We start from the raw sequence: 20,678 nt of genomic DNA on the forward strand, positions 1-20,678 counted from the left end.
GTATCATTATCATACCGTTATCATAAGTTACTTTCTTCGTGTATTACGACCTGTAAAGTTTCATCGGTTTAATGCAACTCGCGAAACCACTATATTAAATTTACAATCAAGATCCAGTAGAAATAAACAAGCCAAAACACACTACTAGTATGATAAAATTGATCCAAATAATGGCATAATCCAGACATTCAAAATGAAAGTTATCCTCCAACACCAAATTGTTCTATATGGTCCACATAATATTCAGAAAAAAGTCACACCATTTTGAGCGTCGGGTTTGGGGTGGAGAGGGGGGAGAAATCGGTAAATTCGTAGTTTTTTAAGTTTTCGTCAATTTCTCTAAAACTATGCGGTTTAGCATGAACAACCTTCTATACAAAAATGTTCTACATTAAATTTGAAATAAAAAAGGGCCTATGCATAATCCTTCTAAAATGAACGGTTCCAAAGTTACGGAGGTAGTATAGTATAATTGTTCCAAAAAATGCCTAACCCAGACATCCAAAGTAAAAGTTTTCCTCCAACACCAAATTGTTCTATATGGTCCACATATTGTTTAGTAAAAAGTTACACCATTTTGAGCGCCGGTTTAGGGGGTGATGGGGGAAAAGTCGGTAAATTAGTAGTTTTTTTTTACGTTTTCGTCAATATTTCTCAAACTATGCTTAAGCGTAAACAATGTTCTATACAAAAATGTTCTACATAAAATTTAAAACAAAAAAGGACCATACATAATTGTTATAAAATCAACGGTTCCACAGTTACAGAGGGTGAAAGTCGAGGTTTTCGATGCTTTTTATATTATTTGTGCAATTGATAATGATTTTGGGTGGTGAGGTTGACGTCTCTTGAAGAGCTTAGCACTAACATACCATCGACCACTGAAATAGCAAATTTTATTTACAAAACCCAATCCTGTTAAAGAAAATTTCTATAAATTGCCCAAAAAATATAAAATGTATCGAAAAGCTCCACTTTTCACCCTCCGTAACTCTGGAACCGTTGATTTTATAGCAATTATGTGTAGGATCTTTTTTGTTTTAAATTCCATGTAAAACATTTTTGTATAGAACATTGTTTACGTTAAAGTATAGTTTTAGAAATATTGACGAAAAACTTAAAAAAACTACTAATTTACCGACTTATCCCCCATCTCCCCCCGAAACCGGACGCTCAAAATGGTGTAACTTTTTACTGAACAATATGTGGACCATATAGAACAATTTGGTGTTGAAGGAAAACTTTTACTTTGGATGTCTGGGTTAGGCCTTTTTTTGGACCAATTATATAATACTACCTCCGTAACTTTGGAACCGTTCATTTTAGGAGGATTATGCATAGGACCTTTTTTATTTCAAATTTAATGTAGAACATTTTTGTTTATAAGGTTGTTCATGCTAAACCGCATAGTTTTCGAAATATTGACGAAAAACCTAAATAACTACTAATTTACCGACTTCTCCACCCTCTCCACCCCAAACCCGACGCTCAAAATGGTGTGACTTTTTTCTGAACATTATGTGGACCATATAGAAGAATTTGGTGTTGGCGGATAACTTTCACTTTGGATGTCTGGGTTTGGATCTAGTTATACCATACTATACTAGAAGCACTCCCGAATCATAATTTACAATGTATATACATTATCAACAAATCAACAGCTGTACCATCCGACATCAAGAAGCCAAATACCAAAAGCCATAAAAAATATCATCTAACTTGTTAGCTTTCAGCAAGATTTTGAATACCTATCTCATTTCTTTATATTTTTAATGAAAAATAACTATAATTAGTTAACTTATTGTTTTATTTGCCTCAATCTAGATCTTCATAGTTCATATTTTTGATTAAGAGGATCGGTACGTATTTTCGGCTGCAATGCTATTCAAATGGGGATTCATTTTTTTCGAATCCTGAGAAAACTAATAAGTATTTTTGAAAAATTTAAACTCAGAATGAAAGATTACGTTATTAGCGAGGGCCGAAAGTCCCTGAGAATTTCTATAATGTTTATTTTAATAAGTTACAGGGGTAAAAAACTAAGAGAAAATTTAGTGTGATTTTTAATTTCAAATATCTCATTCAAAATAAACTTCTTCTTCTTCTTCTTCTTAACTCAGGCGAGACTCGTTAGTCTCTGGCACTTGGTCATAAGACCTTTGTACCAAACCCTGTTCTTCTCCTTAAACTTTAATAAGTCCTGTGGCCTCAACGAAGGCCAACAGTTTTCTTATTGGTAGTTTTAAGATCTCTTATGGTTCAAACCTCATTTGACCAGTGAAGTTCTGCCTTACATCTCCTAGCACACTGCAATAGCATAGTATGTGTATGGCAGTTTCTTCTTCCATTTCGCACTTTCTGCACCATGGTTCATTCACCTACCTAGTTTGTATAGGTGATTTCTTAAACGACAATGTCCAGTCACCATTTCAGTGACCGTTTTGATCTCTCGTTTATTGAGGTTCATCAAACTGTTCGAGAGTTTTTTATCAATATTCTTGATTATTTTTTTAGTCTGGATTTGCCCTTGAGTGGTTCTCCATTTATTTTGATGATTCTTTATCAGCCATTTCTGAACCTCGTTTTTCATAGCATCTTTAGTGATGCCACAGAAAGGTTCTGGGCCTTCAAAAGTTTTTCTCGAGCCTTGTTTCGCTAACATATCTGCTCGTTCGTTCCCATGCACCCCTTCATGACCCGGCACCCATATTAAAGACACTTTGTTGTCTTTTGCCAGGTTATTGAGGAAAAATAAACTTTTTATTTATTCTAAGGGACTTTCGGCCCTCGGTAATAATTTAGTCTTTCATTCTGCGTTTAAATTTTTAAAAAATATTTATTTGTTTTTTCAGGATTCGAAAAAAATGAACACAATGCCGTGGTAATATTTTCCAAATCTATCTTTGTCTTACAACTCACTCAGCCGAATATAATATTGTCAGCATATATTGTCAGTCAGACACTGACAATCAGTGACAATTTTAAATATTTGACATTGCATCGGGAATATTTTGAGTTATTGATTAAATATTATTGATATATAGTGTATTTGATAAATAATTGTTATTTATTGAGTATTATTTGTGGAAGATCCAAGCAGAGAATACATCAAGATAATATATTCTGTGATCCAAGTATTTTGTTGTTAAAGATGTTCAAAGTTGTAAGCGTTCCATAACAATATATTATTAAAAAATAACTTTAACACTTTTCCTCTTTTCTCGATTGAGTATTAGTTTTTGTTGTACAAATAAATTATTACAATCACTGAATACATATTTAGTGAAAAAATTCAAGAACATTCAAAACCCATCTCTTTAAATTAATGATGACATTTTCAAGTAGAATGACATTCTAGTAATGTTTACATATCCATACCAGTGTGAATTTTACTACACGTAATTTGCCGTGTAAAGACAGAAAAAGTAGGGATACACGTAAAATATTTGCGAATTATGTACCCATAGCCTTAAGGCCATCGGTAAATAATTCGCAAATATTTTACGGCTATACCTACTTTTTCTGTCTCACGGTAAATTACGTGTAGTAAAATTCCCACTGGTATGGATATGTGAACATTACTACTTGACAATGTCATCATTAACTTTAAAGAGATGGCTTTTGAATGTTATTGGATAACTGTTACTTCTATAATTGCAAATTATTAATTCAGTTAATAAATATGATAATTTTTTCACTAATTATGTATTCAGTGATTGTAATAATTTATATACTGTACAACAAAAATTAATACTCAATAGAGAAAAGGGGAAAAGTGTTAAAGTGATTTTTTAATAATATATTGTTACTATGGAACGCTTACAATTTTGAACACCTTTAAGAAAATACTGAGATCACAGAATATATCCTGGTCAATTCTCTGCTTGGATCGTCCATAAACAACAAACAATTAATTTTTATTTAGTTCACGTCCTAAATCAATTATTTATCAAATACACTGTCAATATTATTTAATCAACAACTCAAAATATTCCCAATGCCATGTCAAATATTTAAAATTGTCGCTATCTTGTCATCAGATTCTATTTGTCTCAGTGCGTTGTATGACAAAGATAGCGAATGTTCGATTTGGAAAATATCCCCACGTACATGGTGCCCATTTTTTTCAAATCCTGAAAAAACTAATAAATATTTTTAAATAATTTAAACGCAGATGGAAAGACTAAATTATTATCGAGGGCCGAAAGTCCCTTAGAATAAATAAAAAGTTTATTTTAAATGAGATTTTTGAAATTAAAAATCATACTAAATTTTCTCTTAGTTTTTCACCCCTGTAACTTATTAAAATAAACATTACAGAAGTTTTCAGGGACTTTTTGCCCTCGGTAAGAACGTAATTTTTCATTCTGCGTTTAAATTTTTCAAAAACACTTATTAGTTTTCTCAGGATTTGAAAAAAATGAATCCCATTTAAATAGCAATAGAGCCGAAACTACGTACCCATCCCCTTAAGACAATAACTCACAACCGGAAAAATTAAGCTAGGCTAGTATAAACGATGACTATCATAATACATTGAAATATTATTTTACTTCTTCTTGCTATTCGTACTATTCTATTTTCTATCATTTTTTCGATGTGTTGATTCCATTCTATTTTTCTTCTTTTGGTTCACATGTTTATTTCTTCTATACCACATCTCGTATGGTATATTATTTTACAATAGTATTTAAATTTTCTGTGGTGGTTTATCGTGACAGTCTTTTTAAACTTATACATATTGTGGTTTTATTCCCAAATAAAATAGTAAATTACATAAGCTGCCACAAGGAAATAACTTCAAAACAATATTACTTAAGTTCTTCTTACCTTTAACACATACAGCAAAGTCCTTCTTAACTTTCGGTTTTTCGTAGATAATTCGCAAATTGTTAGTGGCATTATCACATTGTTTTTCTACTAACGAAACAGATTGTGGAACTTGATCCTTGAATTTGGATGGTAGTCTACAAGCAATGAGATAGGGTTGATAGCTTCCATGCTTGTAATTACCCCATTTTCTGTGCCTGTCAAAAAATCTTGTTAAGTGCCTAAATTTTACTTGTTATAAATAAAAAAATAAAAATGATATTTTTGGTCAGTACCATAACGACCTGATCTTCTACAAAGTGTAGAACTTATAATAGTTAGACACATACTTGCCACAGCCTCTTTCACATTTCCCTTTGCCTCATTTAGATATATTTTAGATAATATAAAAAGAAAGGCTACTGGAAATAATGAGGGAAGCATGGAGAACAGAAACGATACCGAAAGACTGGGAAGAAAATTTATTGATACCAATACACAAGAAAGGAGATGAAGCAAAATGTGATAACTATTATAGTATACTTATCATCAGTGGCATATAAAGTCTACAACGGCATAATAGGAAGGAAGCTCAGGAAAGAACTGGAAGGAAAACTAAGAACAACCGGCTTTTAGGAAGGAAAGAGGAACAACAGATAATATATACATACTGAAAAATGAGAAATATAATTGAAAGGAAAAACGAAATAGAAGAAAACTTATATATTACGTTTATAGATATTATAGCTGCTTTTGATTCTATAAATAGAGAAATAATATGGTCAGTAATGAAAGACTTGCAAATCCCGCCAAAAGATAGTAAGCGTGGTAAAAAGTACATATAGAAACGTACTCGCTAAAGTACAAATAAACGGAAACAGATCGCCAATAATAAACTTAAGGAGAGGAATAAAACAAGGGGACAGTCTCAGCCCAGTTTTATTTATATTAGTAATGGATAGAGTAATGAAGAACGCTAAAAGAAAATCAAGGCAATTACAATCAACAGTAGAGTATAGGAATTTAGTACCAGTGAGAATGGAGGGATTACTATATGCAGATGACCTAGTTAATAATAGCAGATAAGTAATAATAGCAGACAATAAAGAGAAAATGCAAAAATTAATCGACATCTGGGTGGAAGAAATAGAAAATTTGAAAATGGAGGTAAATGTAAAGACAACGAAGACCATGGTAGTAATCCAAAAGAAAAGGAAAGAAATAAACCAAACGATATTCAGGTGCAAAAATGAAATAATAGAAACAGTCTCGACGTTTGAATACCTGAGAGTAATAATATCAGAGGATGGAAAGCTAGATCAAGAAATCTCATCTCATCTCATCTATTAGTCTTGTGACATCCAATATTGGACATAGGCCTCCCCTTCGCTCCTCCATCTTTCTCTATCCTAAGCCATGTGCATCCATTTTGAGCTGGTTTGATGTTTTAGGTCATCTACCCATCTCATCTGTGGTCTTCCTCTCTTTCGTTTATATGTCCGTGGTCTGGCGACCGTGGACAAGAAATCTCATACAGGACGAAAAAAGCAAATAAGCTCTACTATGCACTAAATAAAACAATATTTGGAAAAGAAGAAATAGATAAAGAAATAAAACTGAAGGTATGCAATGCAATATCTGTACCAACTTTAATATATGCAAGTGAGACATGTGTAAACAATGCAAAAATAGGCAGTACAATAAACGCAGCGGAGATGAAGCAGCTGAGAAAAATAGCAGGAAAAACGAAATTGGACACAATAAGAAATGAAGATATTAGACAAATACAAACAGGAATCGATAATAACCACGATCCAAAAAAGAAAATTAAAATGGTATGGACACATCAACAGAATGGACCAGGAAAGACTACCAAAGCAGATGATGGAATCAAAAAGATATGATAAAAGAAGGAAAGGGAGGCCAAGAAAAAGATGGATCGATCAGACTATGGAAATTGGACAAGAAAAAGGAAAAACACATCAACAAATGAAAGAGTTAGCAAAGGACCGCAAGAAATGGAAGATATGGATAGAGGATGAATAAAACCTTTGACGCCCCTGAGTGGCATAAGGAGTTTCGAGAAAGAAGAGAGAAGAAGAAGATAAAGAGAGAGAAGATAGAAACATTCCTATTTTTGAAGCGTCTTTCAACCATGGATTTTTTCCAACCGTATCAAATATTTTCCATATCACGACTATATCACGATTATAGACTTGGCCAAAGCATGTAGACGTGTATTAGTCCATTCACTCACGCTAAAGTACGGTAAAACCTCCAGATTTTAAAGAAACGCTTGGATTAACATAAAATTTAGCATGCACATAGCTAACATGTTAAAGAAAAAAGTGATATTGTGCTGATGTGTGCTTTTGTCTCGGGGCGAGTTTGACCCCTTATCAGGGGTAAAAAAATATACGTTCAAATTAAGTCCGGAAGTCAACGAACTGTCAATTGACAGTTCGATGGGATAAACTGACTAATTCTAAGCAACTTTTGTTTGATACAGTTTTTGAAGTTATACTTCTTTAGGCGCGTTGGGAGTAAATTTATATGTGCGCGAATTCATCAAAAGTCTTGGCCCTGGGCGCAGCTGAAACGTTATACGTCCTCTGATTGGGTAATTACAATGACCTGTAATCAATTGTTCAATATGTCGGTTATTTTATTAACGTCAATGGTTCTGGGTAAACAAATTATGTGTATATTAGTTTTTATTGTTGTGAGGACAGAGACAAAAATCAAGTTTATAATTGTAGTGACTTTTTAAATAGTTTTTAAAAGCAACAGGTACGTAATTATTGTAAATGTTTCAGTATTGCAATAAAATATTACGTACCTACCTATTTGGAAAATGTACTTACCTAGCTAGTAGGTAATGCTTTGATTTACATAATTTGATTGCCAACAAAATTTCTACCAATCTTCATCTAATATATTGCTTTTTTAGTCTATATTTTGTTGTATTTTAATATTTTAATTCCACAAGAATCAAACTTATTTGATTAAACTAAGAGAATAAGCAACTGTCAAAAAATTTTAAAACGTTTTGTTGCTATATTTTTTCACATCATTCATATGTCACGGTAGCTGAATTCTGCGTGCGGTGAGTTCAAAATCTAACAACCTGATAGATGCAGGTTTAATCCCCAATGCAAATTTATATATTTTTTATTTTTTTATACATTTTATGATTGTAAGTATATTTATTATTTAGTTAAAATTTTTGTCAACAATTATTGTTTAGAAATCACTTCTTTGTTTCATTTTTCCATGTGTTTGCGTGTGTTTTATTCTTTTATTTTTTTAATTTTTGGTATTGTTTTAATAAAAATTTTTGGAAAGTAGTAAGTATTAAAATTAGTTTAATATTTAAATAAAATATAAATAAAATGTTTAAAGTAGATTTATTTCGTTTAAATCATATTTAGAAGTATAACTTCTTACGTGCGTACATATTCTTTTTTTTTCACTAAATCAATACTTTTCGAGATATTGGCCAGAGACTATGTTTGTTTTCAACAAAAAAAAACACGTTTTTAGACGGCTTTTCGCACACAACTCAAATAATAAGTATTTTATCGGAAAAAACATTCCTAGCAATAAAATAGCTCTTAAAAAAGGGAAAAAATAGTGACCGTATAAGGTCTGTAGACCCAGTAGAAGCAGAGCTGTAGTCAATGAAAAATAGGCTCTTATTCTTGAAATTCCAAATCGCAAATTTCAACTTGAAATAACTAAAAAATGAAGCAGTTTTCGAGGAAGACTCATTACAACTTTTATTAAAGTGTTTAAAAAAGCTTTATTTTTGTTTTCTAAAAAAAGTTTTTAGCCTCAAAAGTAAACAAGTTACGCTCAAAATAAACTTGTTCCCTTTTTGTTAAAAAAAAATCGTGAAAATTACCCCCTAATTAGCATCCTAAATGAAATTAATCGTTACCGCTTCAGTTACTTTACTTATGTATGGTTGATATATGATCTGTAAGTTTTATCGGTTCAAAGCGCTTATTTTTTAAACTTCTGTACTTGAAAAGGCTAGAACGAGTCACTGGTCACGAGTGTATGCTAATTTTGATTAGACATGTCTTAACCAATTTTTGTCTTCCAGAAAAACAAAAAATCCAAAAGATTCAAAAAAGCAAAACTCACATTTTTTACAGGTAAAGATTTTTGGTATCACTAAGTTATTTTGAAAAAGAGGACTTTTTTTTTCAAAATAAAAATTAAAAAAATTTTTAATTTAAAACTATTTTTTTTTTTTTCAAAAATGAGTACTATGAAACGATGAAACTTACAGATCATATATTAAACAATACATATAACTTTTGAAGCAATAAAGGTTAGTTTCATTTGGGATGTTAATTAGGGGGTAATTTTCAAGATATTTTTAACCAAGAAAAAAGGATCAACTTTATTTTAGCGTAACTTGCTTACTTTTGATGCTAGAAACTTTTTTACAAAACAAAAATAAATCTTTTCTTAAACGCTTTAAAAAGTTGTTATGAATTTTCCCCGAAAAGGGCTTTATTTTTTGGTTATTTCACGTTGAAATATTTGATTTGGAACTTGACGAATAAGAGCCTATTTTCATTAGTTACAACTCTTGTTCTACTGGGTGTACATATCTCACATATATACAATTTTTTTACTTTTTTTGTAAGCTATATTTTTTCGAAAAAATACTTACTTTCGAGTAATTTGGAGTTATTTGCAAAAAAAAACGTTTAAAGGCGTGTTTTTTTTTGTTGAAAAATGAAAATATTCACTCGCAAATATCTAGAAAAATATTAACTTAGTAAAAGCATTCCATAGAACAAATATTGCTCAGAATTAGTCAGTATATCCACTACCGGATTTATTTTGAACGTATATTTTTCCACCACCGACAACGGGTGAAACTCACCCCCAGGACAAAAGCACAGATCGGCACAATATCACTTTTCTTCTTTGACGTGTTACCTATGTGTAATGTGTATGCTAAATTTCATGTCAATTTAAGCGGTTCTTTAAAATATGCAGCAAAAACCGTGAGTAAATGAACACTATGAGGACGTTCCATTGTTGAGTACGAATTTCATAAAATAACGAATGTACGTTGGTTTAACGATGATAAAACAGAAAAAAATAAAACTGAATAAAAAAAAATTAGTTTTCAAAAACAATAAGCTGGAGACCTTTAAAGCGTTGAAGAGAACAGAAGAAATAACAGAAGGAAATGACGAAGAACAAATAGGTAACCATCGACGACTAAAAAAGCAATCAGAACTAAAAACACCAATATCATAAAAAAGTGAAGGAAATAAGGCAAGCAAAAATAAAAAAAGAAACAAACGAGAAACACGAAAATGAGGAGTGATGATATACCACAGAAACTGAAAGGAAGCAAATGAACCACAGACATATCAACAGAGTTAGTCCAGGAATCTAAATCCGTTCAGGAAAATTTGAGAATAAGTAGTGGATAGCCCAAGGATCAAAATATATATGATGCCGAAAGGCGCTTTTATTATTGGGATAATTACCACTCAATCTCGGGGGTGGCTTCAGTTCAGTTCAGTTCAGGTCCAGCGGTGACTTGGAAACTACAATATTCAGCCAACTGACTGTGGGAGGTTTTCAACATATGGATCGTTTCATCGTTTCAAAAAGATTTGCTTGCTCATGAAGAACTTTTGAAAATGATATTTTGTCACTGTAAGAAAGGTTGCGGTGCCTCATGTAGCTGCATAAAACTGAGGTTATGTAATCCAGTGACGAATGAAATTTAATAATGTAAATGTAGAATATATGTGAGATTTGATTTATATATAAATATTACAAGAATAAAAAACCGCTAAACGCCGTAAAAATGAGTGGCGCATACAATATTCCAGCTACAAAAGATCTGATATGAATATTACGTGGCGCGAGAATGTATTTTCATTTTGATCCAAAACAAAATTCTAGTTTTAATTTAAAAGATTTTTCCATAATATTTGCTAAATTTGAAGTAAATGAGCCACAAAAGAGTAACTTTGATAGTTTGAATTTTGAAACTATTTTGTGGCGCGTTTACTTCAAATTTAGCAAATATTATGGAAAAATCTTTTAAATTAAAACTAGAATTTTGTTTTGCATCAAAATGAAAATACATTTTCGCGCCACGTAATATTCATATCAGATCTTTTGTAGCTGGAATATTGTATGCGCCACTCATTTTTACGGCGTTTAGCGGTTTTTTATTCTTGTATCAGGAGTTTTTCAGTTGTTATTTATAAATTAAATGTATGAAGTTGAATGTAATGTTTCTCGATTACACGTTAAGTTTTATAAATGGTCGCCTTTGTCGCATTACCTCCCAAATGATTTAGTGTCCATCGAATGTACACTAGATTTTTTTTCTATTCGAAATAGATTGAAAAAGATATTGGAATGGCCGGTAAATAAACTCGGATTGCCCGTTGCCAGATCAAATTTAGCGTCGTAACCACTGCAACTACATAAACGGAATAATCGTTAATTGGATTATACTTTTGTAGCTTAATAACTTCTAAAGGGCTTAACCGATTTTGATCACTAAACATGAGTTTGAAACATGTTGACAAGTAATATCTGATGCATCGAAGGTCAAGTAAGATAACTGAAGCTATTACAGGATTTATTGAGCTTGAAAACCCGTTTTTCCCATATATAATAGATTCGATCATACTTATGAAGCCTATTACTTAAAAATTCGAATTTTCTCGAATATGAAGTATACACCGTTAGATTTGTCTGGAGTCCTTCTACAAATGCTCAGTTATTAGCGCAATTCGTAGGTTGAAATTTTGAGTAATTGTAGAAAAATCAAAATTTTCAAAGTTTAGTTTTTCAGTTTTTCGGCTACACTGAGCCGAGTATATGTCTGATCCTGACGGCTTACACACCATTTGAAAGCTTAACTCAACGCTATTGATAAGACTATTAATATTAAGTCCTTTTAAAATCCTCAGTTGCAAAAAGAGGTGACTTTGAAAGGCTTGGTAAAGGTGGGTTTTGCATGTTATTACAAGTTCTAATTGTCTGTAGCTCACTCAATTCTTGTTGAAGAAAAAATTTTCGTAAAACAAGTTCTTAAGAATTAAACAAGCTACATTTTCATATCTAAACATTTTTTCGCATCTCTGATGCTAATCTTTCTATTCTGAAGAAAAGGGCATGTTTCATCAAACTACAAAAATTCGTTATTCGCTTTTAACTCCAGTTTTTTTTTAAACTAATTGTTTTAAGCAAGTCAAACTTCTGTAATCTATTAAAAATACATAACTAAAAAATACGGAATAATGTCGATGACTAATTTTAATTAGGGTGGTAATTAGGGGGTTGTTTCCGATAACTTTTTGACTGAAAAAATAGGGACTGGCATTCTTTTCATTATAAGTCACTTAATTTTTAAGCCACATACTTTATTTTTTATTTTTGAAGATAGATCTTTTTAAACATTTAAAATAAGTTTCTATAAGTTATCCTCGAAAAATGCATAGTTTTTCCGTCTTTTGACTTTGAAACTACATATAATATTTAGTATTTGACGAAGAAAAGCTAACATATAATAAAGTACAGCTTGATTACTATTGGTCTTAAAAAAAATTAAAAAAAAAACACTTTGTTTCTTTTTTAATAAAAGGTATATATTCGTTAAGTAAAGTTGTTTTGATAAAGCAAAAACTTTTTGAGTTATTAGCAGAAAACTGATTAACAACATTAATTTTTTCGATATGAAACTAACACTTTCGATAACCAATAAATCGAAAACTATTAATTTTATCAAAAAAATGAATAGAACATTTTTTTCTTACAATTAATGTTTTTACCAACATTTGCGGTCAAAATTTAATAAAAAATTTCCACCCCCAAGATGGGGTGGTAACCACCCCATCGTAAAAGCGTCTTTCGGCATCATATAGATTTTGATCCTTGGACTTTCCACTACTTATTGTCAAATTTTCAAGCAAATCGATCCATTCTGTAAAAATTGCGAAGTGAAAAGTTTCAGTTCCTTGACTAATTATACATTTGGAGTTCTATAACTTTTGAACGGCTTAGCTGATTTTGATCAGTAAACATGAGATTGAAACGTATTGACAAGTAGTATCTGATGCATCCAAGATTAAGTATGATAACTGAACGTATTACAGAAATTATTGAGCTTGAAAAACCGTTTTCCCATAAGAAATAGATTAAATCATACTTATGAAGCCTATAACTTAAAAATTCGAATTTTCCCAGATATTGGGTATACACCGCTAGATGCGTCTGGAGACCTTCTACAAACGCTCAGTTATTGGCGCAATTCGTAGGTTGAAATTTTGAGTAATTGTCGAAAACCAAAATTTTCGAAGTTTAATTTTTTAGTTTTTCGGCTATGGTAAGCAGTGTATATGTCTCAGCTTGATAGCTTAGGCACCATATGAAAGTTTAAGTCAACCCTATTTATTTGGTGTATTTGTGGTTTTCCTATCTCTCTTTGAACCTAAGATATATATGCCCAAAAAATATGCTATTTTGTATCTACCTAGCCCTCTAGCGGGCTTATGGGTAGTCAGAAGTCAAAAATTACACCGGTTCTGAATCGGCCCTCACGCCCTCTTGAAACACAAAAAAATAATGTGTGTGTACTTTGTACGCACGTAAGAAGATATTCTTCTATTATATAGGTAATTTCAACGAAGTAAATATACTGTACATATATACTGTATATATATGTACAAGTTATTTGTATTTTATTTATAAATTAAACTAACTTTCTTATCTACCACTTTCAAAAAATTTTTATTAAAACAACCAAAAATAAAAAAAAAAAGTATGAATCGCCCAGGATTCGAACCCGCGTCATTCCAATCACGGAGCTAACGCCCTTCCAACTACACCAGCGAGGTCCTTATAATTGACATGTAAGTTTCGGATATAATTACACAACACATAAAATGTTATACCTACATAATATGTTATTATTTTACTACAGAGAAACACAAATCCAAAAACACAAGAATTATAATAAATAATACATTTACTAAAAACACTAATATATTCTTTTAATGACTTATTTGCACGGATACAGATACATAAATATATACCTATCTTGAAAGATTAGCAAGGAACTACACATACTGTCTGTGTGCGGAAGCGCGCAGATTTATGCACAATTTTACCCTCAATCGAATCGCGCCTAAAGAAGAATATCTTCAAAAAAAAATCAGATCGGTGTAACTTTCCACACACATACAAACATACAAACATATTCACAAACATTTTCCCCTTTTTAAATAAAAATTGAGTCATACTTCTGAGCTCGGTAACTTTTGAATTTGATAACCGATTTTCCAAATTAGACATCCGTTGGAAAGGTAATGATCAGTACTATCAGAAGCCGTAAAGTTCGGACTTAAATTTTTGAAATTTTTGGGAGTTTTGGGCACGAGAACGAAAAACAGACCCTAAACGGGAAGGGCCGTAAAATCCACACCCTTGGACCAAAATGGAGAGTTGACATATGAATGGGTGAGTTTTTTCCTAAACTTTAAGATGGGATTTGGTCCAATTTTAAATTCAGTCAGATTTAGAAAATCGAAAATTTCGTGTATATATAGTGTCGCTTGTAGGGGTATTGTTGTTGGGGTTGTGCGCCACTGACGAGAACTGCCGTTCTCTGGTAATATGATTTACACATATTTGTATGCGAAATTTTATTATTATAATATATATTAGAGCGTTGTATTAATTTTATATTTCAATTATCATTACGTAACTCACACCAAATTTTGTTATCTTAAGATTATTTTTTATACTTTTTTGCATGGGGCCACTTTTAACCCTTAAAAGTGAATTTTCAAAGGGTTGAAATATTTAGTGGTGCTTAGAGCACCAAAAAAATCATTATTCAATTCATCTTAACAAAATTTCACTGTTTATAAACTTTTTAGTATAATTTGAAATGCAGGGTTTTCACTCTCAAAAAATATATTTTTGGCGGTTGAAATACTGAGAGATTATGTTAAGAATATCAAACCACTATTACCTAAATCATTCCATCAAAATTTTAGCCTCCTCCTATCACTCTTTAAAATGGGTTTTTAAAAGGCTGAAATAGTCAATAATTATAGTTATAGTTAAGGTACGATTCCTACAACGACTGCAGACAACAGACGGCAACTGCAGACGTCAGTTGCAGTTGTCGCAGTGACAGACGTCACTACTTTGCACTATTAATTTGTATGAGACTGATTCCAACATCTGACTGCAACTGCTGTCCGGCAGAACGTAAGTTGCTAATAATTATCCAAATTAATAGTGCAAAGTAATAGCGTTTGTCATGACGACAACTGTAACTGCCGTCTGAAGTTGCCGTCTGCCGTCTGCAGTTGCAGTCTGCCGTCAGTAGTCGCTGTCAGAATCGTACCTTTAGAGTATCAGACAGTCATTATTTAATTCATCTTAACAAATTTCACTCTTTTTATGCTTTTTTATAGATTTTGGCAATAAGGGGTAGTTTTCACCCTTAAAAAATAAAAAGCGCCCGTCGGCACAATATCGATTTTGGAGTAAATTGTAAGGTGAACTTGATTCCAAATCTTTATTTAAATCGGTCCATTTTGTAAAAATTACGAGGTTTTGTACTATTTTAAGCTTCATTTCTTGGACTAATTATACAAAATAAGAAAGGAAGAAAACCCAACTAAAGACCTCCAGAATCTGAAATTAGGATTAATATAAAGGACATAATTCCAAAAAACAACTAACTCAAGGACCAACTGAAGAAGAAAAATAAACAATAAAACGACAGAGAAATGAAATGAAGGAATGCGGTGAATATATTAGTAACACTATCATAGCATACTGGAACGTTGGAATTAATGGTAAAGAAATCAAAATAGTTGAAAAAATGGAAAAATATAAAATAAGTAAGAAAAAAAGTAAAAACAATAAATGAAGCAGAACTGAATGCATATCAAAGACTAGTAAAAGCAGAAATAATGTTAGCACCAGATATTTAATTGATACACAGTATAGCAACATAAGGAAACAAAATATAAAGAAAATAGCGGATATCTCCCAAAATAAAATAATACAAAACAGACTCTACACCCTACAGAAATACGAAAGGATTAAAAAAGTGCCCAGTAGAGTGTGTGTGAAAACCAGTGGTGTCATGGTGTGGGAACGCGTGGGAACGCCGTTCCCGCACTGGTTAAGAAAAGAAAAAAAAATAATAGAGAATTTAGGTTTTGTAAACAAAAATTAGCAGTGCGTTCCGGCACTGCGTTCCCGCACTGCTAATTTTGCCATGACACCACTGGTGAAAACTGGAAAAAAATAAAGGAAGTTCTAGAGTGTGTCAAAGCCAAATGGGAATAAAATAATTATCTCGTAAATGAGCCATTTTGGAAATAAAAGCCGAAATAAGTTGATCTTTATTTATAAATTGTGATTTTTTGCAAATCGTCGGCCTAATGTGAAAAATGCATAAGTCCAAAATACCTGATTTTATAAGAGAGACACAAAACTAACTGTGCATAACTCCATTTGTATAAAACTAAATACAATGAGAAAATTGCACAAATTCCTAAATAATTTACATTCACGTTTGTGGTAATCAATTTGTTATGTCAGTTTAATCTGTACCCTGTAGGTACTCACCCGTTTACAATAAAAATATTTTTTTTCTATAAACATCAGAAAAGCACCGATACGTCTGAACGGTTTGGCCACAAACAAGAGCGGACTTGTGGGACTTATGCAGATTTTATATGCATTATAAGATTGGACTTACGCAGATTTCAATTTCACAATTTTAGCAAAATCTAGTAAACTATATTAGAAGAAAACAGAGCCGTACAGAGCTTTTGGAGTACGTTGGAGAGCGTTTTGCTAACAGATGCCATCAAAAGTCTAAAATTGAATATTTTGGAGTTATGTATTTTTCATATTTGAATATTTTGGAGTTATGTATTTTTCATATCTTTTTCTACGGCCGTGCTTAAACAGCCACTTTCTAGCACGCATTTCGTTTCCGAAAGTTGCACTTTCCCGCACGGCGTGCGTGAAAGTAAATTTTCCCGCACGGCGTGCGGGAAAGTAGAATACCTTCTAATATGGCATTATAATATACTATAATACATGCAATAAACGAATATTTAGATATTATTTACTAATTTATTTCAAATGTATCTTATTGTGTTCATGTTTTAATGAAATTAACGCAATAATTAGATGAAATAAAATTATTTTGACATAATATTTAAAAGTCAAATTAGTAGACAATTACAATGGTTTTATATCGTCGTCATGGAAACCAATATCGTCGTCGTGGTAACCCATTATATTGAAAGTTTGGTTTTGACAACCTTGTCAAAGAATTAATTTGTGTATTTTCACTCCTAAATAAAAATTGATACCTATAACTCTATTTTTTATGGATTTTTTCCAAACGTACGGCCCTAGAAAAAATATTGTTCCTAACTCATGCGGAAAGTGTCTTCCCCGCACTCGACTGCTTGCCCGAACTCCGCTATCGCGTCGTTCGGGTCAACGGCAGTCTCGTGCGTGAAAGTATCACTTTCCGCACTAGTTAGGAAAATAACTATTTCGGCGCGCGTATTTACTAAATACGCGAATGGTTAACTAGTAATTATAAGATGTAGGTAATGAAATTTTGTAATATTTGATGTAAGATTTATAGACACTGTATTTCTTAATAATAATTTTTACTGAATCTAAATTTCAATATTGTATTTGAAAGTAGTCGAAGGTATTTTCTTCTAAGTATCTGTTCTTTATTATTGATATTATGTAACTGTTATTGTTTGTTGATATATTGGGCCTATAATATTTCAATCAACGCTATTATGTAACTATTGATCGCGGCTACATTTAAGATGGGAAAAAATACTACTACTAGTTTTGGTTACCGTTGAAACATGTATGAGTGCTGCTGGGGTATTCGTCCCTCCTATGTTTGTATTTCCTCGGGTGAAGAAAAACCCAAGACTTATGGATGATGCTTTCCCAGGATCATTTTCAGTGTATCACAAGACCGGCTTGATCACTAAGGAGACGTTCATTTTTTGGTTTAAAAAATTTATAGAATTTTTAACCCTTCCCAATAGAAGCCAGTACTGTTGCTGCTAGATGGATACAAACGTCACATTAAAAGTTTGGAGCTTGTAAATTTGGCAAGATAAAATAATGTAACCATCCTAAATTCCCCACCACATACCACTCATCGCCTTCAGCCCCTGGATGTCAGTTTCATGGCTCCACTTAGCACGTATTATGAACAGGAATTTCTAAAGTGGTTGTTCAACCATCCAAGCAGGTGCGTTACAATTTACGAAATTGCAAAATTGTTCAACGCAGCATTAAAGGGTTTACAAAAATTGGCATAAGTCCTTACAATCCTGACGTCTTCCCAGATCATTTGTTTTTACTCTCTGCTACCACAGACCACTCAATGATAGAAGCTCCGAGCACAAACCTTTCACGTCAAAATGGAACTGGTTCGAATACAATGGAAGTTTTGCGGTGCCAAATAAAAGAAGCCTCAGACCTGATGCTACATCCTCGAGACATTTAGCACCAGATTCATGTGAGAAAAGACCAAGAACAACTTTCAACTTCTATAAATGTCATCGTAAGAGTAGACCAACCAACAAACCAGTCATGAGACAGCCTATGGCCAGCCCAACCTACAACATCCTCAGGAGAGAAAGAATTAGATCTCTCTTGTTATCGACTTCACTACCTTTTTCCATCTCTCCAAAAATCATTCTACGTGTTCCTCAAGGACAAGGACCCCACCCAGAAAAAAAGGCTGATAAGAGAAAGGGTAAAACCGTAGTAATAACATCATCTCCGTATAAAAGTGAGTTATAAAGTAAAGAGGAAAAAAGGGCTAAAATGTAAGAAAAATTCAAGAAAATCAAAGAAAGGGCTGTTAAGAAATCCGTTTTCAAAATTCCAAAAAAAAAGGTTGTAGGAAAAAGAAATGAAAAACAAGAAGGAAAAGGGCTAGACCTACCAAGTTCAACCACACCTAAAAGTACAAGAAATTCTAAAGGAATGCCGAATCCTTATGTTAAAAATGAAAACATAGAAAAGCATAATAAACCTTCAATAAGCAGCCAAGAATACATGTCGTCATCGTCTGAAGATGAAACAAAAGGAGGAGAAACCTGATTATTTTGTAATGAGTTGTACGTTGACTCCAAGGCTGGTGAAGGTTAGATCCAATGTTCTGGATGTCAAGAATGGGCTCACGAAGCGTGTTCTCACGGCGTAGAAGATGATGACATATTTTTATGTGAGTTTTGTTCTGATGTACGTACCTAAGTAAAAATAAAAGGTCTAAACTATACAAAAAATTTCATATTGTAAACCTATCCCGTTTCGTCCATCCCTGGTATTCTAAAACGGGATCTGCAAGCCTTTAATAAATATTTTTTTACTATTTTCCAGTCATTAAAAATAGCTAAAATATGTTTTTTGTGTGCTTTAATAAATGTTATACCTACAAAAAATATATTGTGATGATTTCTTTAACACATTTTCCGTAGTAATAGTAAACAAGAATGGTATCCCGTTTTGTCCAACTCTCCCATACTAAATCTATTAGCCGAGTATCTACCACTTACGCACGACCGGTGCGCGATGGAAGGTTAAATTATCAAAATTTGAGTACCAAAATTGGGTTTGGAGTAACACCTGCTTTTACTTACCAAATATACCTATATTCAAATGACTTTGCCATGACAGGGTCCTTTTTGCTATCGAACCAAAACTGGCAATGCGTAATCACACTTGCTTCTATTCTATCAATCATACCTAGAATTCTGACTGTTGGTCCTAATCTGTTGTTTGGTCTATTATCTAAGTAAGCACCAAATAGTTGGAAGGTACCATTGCTAGTACGAAGCGTCTGCCAATAAATATTGTTAAACTCTAAATCGAACACCGATGGAAATCTAGAAAATATCAAAATGTCTTAATAATACAAAAACAATTGGAAAATGGATAATAATTAACCACAGACTTTTTATCAAATTTCAATTATGTCTTAATAATACAAAAACAATTGGAAAATGGATAATAATTAACCACAGACTTTTTATCAAATTTCAAAAAGTTATTAACTTGGGCGGTAGAAAAAAACAAATCCTTCGTCGTTAACGATAAAATGTGTAGATGGTTTACATATGAAACATCTTGTTGTAATGGAGAAAACTACTTCTAAACTCAAGTGACACTTTCAACAATTAGTCCAGGAACCGAAGCTTTTCACCTCGCAATTTTACAGAATGGATCGATTTGCTTGAAAATTTAAAAATAAGTACTGGATAGTCCAAGGATCAAAATCTATATGATGCCGAAAGGCGCTTTTAACATGGGGGTGGTTGCCACCCCGACCGCAAAAGTTGATAAAAACGTTAATTCTAGGCAAAAAATGTTTTATACATATTTTTGATAAAATTAATAGTTTTTGATTTATTCGCTATCGAAAGTGTTAGTTTTATATCGAAAAAATCAATGTTCTTCGATAATATTCATTTAGGATCAATTTTTGCCCTACAAAATTTTTTTTTCTTGGGAATTAAATAACCTACAATTTCATATTTAAACACTTTTTCGTATTTCTGATGCTAATCTTTCTTTTCTGAAGAAAATACCATTTTTTACTAAATTATAAAAGTTCGTTATTAGCTTTTCACTCCAGTTTTTTAAAGACTAATCATTCTAAGCCAGTCAAACTTTTATAATCTATTAATAATACACAAATAAAGAAGAATGAATAAGGTCAATGACTAAAAACACCACTAACTTACATTATTATGCTTCCAATTGGATTTCTCCCTCTT

The 20,678-nt window shown here is 32.2% G+C and overlaps 1 protein-coding gene across 2 annotated transcripts in view; it reads right to left on the bottom strand.

The window, feature by feature from the left end:
- Positions 1–20,678, bottom strand: part of LOC114338558 (uncharacterized) — a 221,349-nt gene that overhangs the window by 47,733 nt on the left and 152,938 nt on the right. The window contains exons 4-5 of one of the 2 annotated variants that reach the window (XM_050649768.1): positions 19,542–19,787; positions 4,831–5,027 (exon numbers count right to left, since the gene is read on the bottom strand). The exons of the other annotated variant lie outside the window; for it this stretch is intronic. Of the exons in view, the coding sequence (XP_050505725.1) occupies positions 4,831–5,027; positions 19,542–19,787 (443 nt within the window). The remainder of the gene's footprint in view (positions 1–4,830; positions 5,028–19,541; positions 19,788–20,678) is intronic. 2 annotated transcript variants of the gene reach the window in all.

The sequence above is a fragment of the Diabrotica virgifera genome, chromosome 4, assembly GCF_917563875.1.
Source record: "Diabrotica virgifera virgifera chromosome 4, PGI_DIABVI_V3a".
Taxonomy (NCBI): domain Eukaryota; kingdom Metazoa; phylum Arthropoda; class Insecta; order Coleoptera; family Chrysomelidae; genus Diabrotica; species Diabrotica virgifera.